The sequence below is a fragment of the Gossypium hirsutum genome, chromosome D12, assembly GCF_007990345.1.
Source record: "Gossypium hirsutum isolate 1008001.06 chromosome D12, Gossypium_hirsutum_v2.1, whole genome shotgun sequence".
NCBI classification, from domain to species: Eukaryota; Viridiplantae; Streptophyta; class Magnoliopsida; order Malvales; family Malvaceae; genus Gossypium; species Gossypium hirsutum.
In genome coordinates, this window is record NC_053448.1 from 29726861 (window position 1) to 29730499 (window position 3639).

At 36.7% G+C, this 3639-nt stretch overlaps 1 protein-coding gene across 1 annotated transcript; it reads left to right on the forward strand.

Moving 5' to 3' along the window:
• The first annotated feature begins 212 nt into the window (after nt 1–212).
• LOC107945354 (protein CONSERVED IN THE GREEN LINEAGE AND DIATOMS 27, chloroplastic) lies at nt 213–3116 on the forward strand. Its single transcript, XM_016879321.2, has 7 exons — nt 213–865; nt 1068–1220; nt 1359–1436; nt 2144–2239; nt 2424–2459; nt 2532–2713; nt 2796–3116. Exons 1-7 carry the CDS (start codon nt 635–637, stop codon nt 2956–2958), a joined length of 939 nt encoding a protein of 312 aa, XP_016734810.1. The 5' UTR covers nt 213–634; the 3' UTR covers nt 2959–3116.
• The last annotated feature ends 523 nt before the right edge of the window (nt 3117–3639 follow it).

Sequence of the window (3639 nt, forward strand, 5' to 3'; positions counted from 1 at the left end):
CGCCAAAACTTGAATTTGGTCCAAATGCTTGGAAAAGAAATTCACTTTCACTTCTTGCAACTACTTATTGGTAATTTTTAATTTTAATTTAAATTACAGTATAAAATATTTTGAAATAATAATGTTTTATAATTTGTAGCGGAACCCAACCCAAAAATTTTGATCGTGGAAAGGCCTAAGTCATGATGGGGGGACAACCCTGGATCCATGGTTCTCACAATCTAATAAACTCTCGCTCGTGGAAACACCAGGAATACACAAAAGATAGCGTGCTTCTCAATTACTGTCACAGTTTGCCTTCATTAAGCAACACCTTCCCATCTTCACTTCTCCTACCACACACACACACACACACACACACACACACACACACAAAAAAGGCAGTTTAATGGCGAGATATATTTCAAAGATAGGTCCCATTATTAAGAACCCATCAATGGAACAAGACAAAAAAACACAAACTAATTCTATGGTTGTTTCTGCTCCACGTACATTATTTAACACTAAACCATGTTTTTTCTTTATAAAGAAATTAACTCAATTATCAACTGTTGCGATCTCTTCTCTTCGCCTCTCCTGTTTCTTGCTCCTAAAACATATAGTCGCCTGCTTCGAACTTAGTTGAGAAAGATAGATGCTTAGGTTAAATGTTTATTGTTCTCTAAATATTCCTATTCCGGAACATATTAAGCTTGGGAGTAGTTATGGTTCAGGCTTACCTAAGTTCCGTGGTGGACCCAAGCTGCCTCGTCGGGTTTCAGTCAGGGCGTTAAAAGATGAGATGGACGGTGGTATGAGCGGCGGCTTTCAAGGCCGGAGCTGGGAACCTGGCTTGGAAATTGAGGTCCCTTTTGAACAAAGACCGGTATGTTCTGCGCATTTACTGTAACTAAAATCTCAAAGTTCCTTTGAAAGCATGGAAAAGCTTGTGATTTGCTAGGCATACATGGATTCTGAGTCGGATGTAACATGTCTTGTAGGCTATCTAATCTATACTGTTATCAATGCATTTCTTATATATATATATATATATGATCATACTCACCATTATCTGTTTGGCGAAATAGGTGAATGAGTACTCGTCCCTGAAAGATGGACCTCTGTATTCATGGGGCGAACTGGGACCAGGCCAATTTTTCCTTCGACTAGGAGGACTCTGGCTGGTAACTTTCACGGTTCTTGGAGTCCCAATAGCAGCTGCAAGCTTTAATCCTTCAAGAGTAATGTTATTCAGACTCGTCATTTTCCTTAATTATTTATGTTCCAACACATATTGGAACAAGCATACCCTTATCGAAAACATTCCGGTACGACACAGTATAATTGGTCCAAATAACGTTCTAATTCACACCTTGCAGGAACCTTTAAGATTTGTGCTTGCAGCTGGAACAGGAACTCTCTTCCTCGTGTCACTGATTGTATTAAGAATTTATCTGGTATGTTTATCTTCTTCAAGTTTTTAGACTGTTTCAGTCATGGCCATTTGTTAATCATTCCGGTGGGTATAATTGTGTTTGCCATGTATATCTAAGAAACATGCCGGCTTCAATATGCATGTGATTTATACATGAAAAGATTATAGCTTTGCATCAACGTAGTAGTCTCATCATTTATGCAGAACGATTTTGTTTCGGTATATTCATGTGGAGTATAAACAGAAAGAAGCATTTTTATTGAGACTTGAACACATTGGGGCCTTTGATTCATTCAACTGTTTCCTTGATTAGACGGATGGAATCAAAACATAATATAACTCAAGTAGCTGTAACCATAAAAGCATGATCCATTTGAATAAATTTGACAGGCTAAAAGTCTGGTAAGCACCGGTAAAAGCACCATAGGACTAGTTTTTAATAGTAAGAATGGGTGAAATTTTTAATAGATGATCAGTTTGCTCTTTGATCTAATGTACAGAGATTAATATGTCTATTTCTTCTATAGAGAAGGCAAAATGTAATCCGGCTACTAGTACAGGGGCGTCCATGATAATTTTACTGTTCAGCACCATAAAACTTTCCAAAATTAACGCAACAAAAGAATGACTTAGCTTTCATCTTCGTTCTTGATTTAACCGTATAAGCCCAAAGTTCGGAGAATAAATTTGCTTGAACTTCAAAACATGAATATTTTCAGCATGATGCAGGGGTGGAGTTATGTTGGGGATAGACTTTTGTCAGCAGTAATACCTTATGAAGAGACTGGCTGGTATGATGGTCAAATGTGGGTTAAACCACCTGAGGTTCGTAGTTTCTAAACCAAGAAAATTACAACCTTCAAACCTTTTTTTCATTTTCTACAGTTGCAAATAGAACAACAAGAATGAAATTCTTCATCATACTCTTTTAAGATACACCATCAAAAGCTTTTGCAGATACAGTTTCATCAGCTCAAGTGATATCGTTTAATTCCTTTTCCATTTCCAGGTCCTGGCTCGTGACAGACTGCTGGGCTCTTATAAGGTACTATCACATTCATATTCTGATTATGGAAAAGCCATGAAAGCTTGACATTAGAAAAATGTTGGCCTCCAGGTTAAACCAGTTATCAAGTTGTTGAAGCAGACACTAGTGGGAACAGGGGCTTTGCTTGTTACATCAGTATTTCTATTTATCTTCGCTACACCAGTGGAAGATTTCTTTAAAACAGCATTTGTCACAAAGGATGCACCATCAAACGTTGTTGCTTCAAAAACCAACACAAAGTTCAAGATAAGGTAACATGGATGTGACATATGTGAAGAATCAACACAAGGTTCATATTTACAGCAACACTTTCCATGTGTATATACTGTGTAGGAAAGAAGAGTTGCTTCGACTTCCGGTTGAGGTTAAGGACGATGACGATCTAGCGGCGGCTGCAGCAGAGGCTGCTGACGGAAGACCAGTGTACTGCAGGGATAGATATTATCGTGCATTAGCAGGTGGGCAGTACTGCAAATGGGAAGATCTGTTGAAGTAGTTAGTTTGATTGAATTCTGGGTTTGGGGAATGGAGACCTTGAAATTTCTCCTTGGATTTTTATATGGTTAATTTGCTTTCAAGATTGTAGCTAAAAGATGTAAATGCCATTTTTTCTTTTTTGCAATTATTACATGACATTCAGAAAGTTTAAAGAAACAGAAGGGGAAAAGAAATCCAAATGTCATGATCTGTTCATAATTACACTGTAGCGTATACAAGCCTAATTCTGCCTACTGTAAACCAAACAGAACTCCTCCCTTACGATATAACTCTGTTCTCCATGCACCATGTTTGTCTGTATTAAATATAAATCATACAAAGTTTTTGTTTTGGTAGGATGAAGTAGTTGGTATTTGTTCCTTTCAATAACATCACCTATAAATATAATATACCTTACCATTAAATTTAACATTTGTTAATTATCCTGTTAAATTTCAATAATTAGAAACTCCCCCACTTTTCCAAGAATCAGTTAGATGCACTTCTTTTTTGCCTATATATTCTATATGGTGTGGATAAGTGATCCAGCAATCAGCACATTTCGTAAGCATGTATCCTCAAAATCATGTTTTGAATTACGTCGGTGGACATATTTTAATCATTTTTCTGTGTTCAGATTATAATAATTTTAATGAAATCAATAAAAGTTACCTTAAAAAAAGTTTGTAAAATATACATA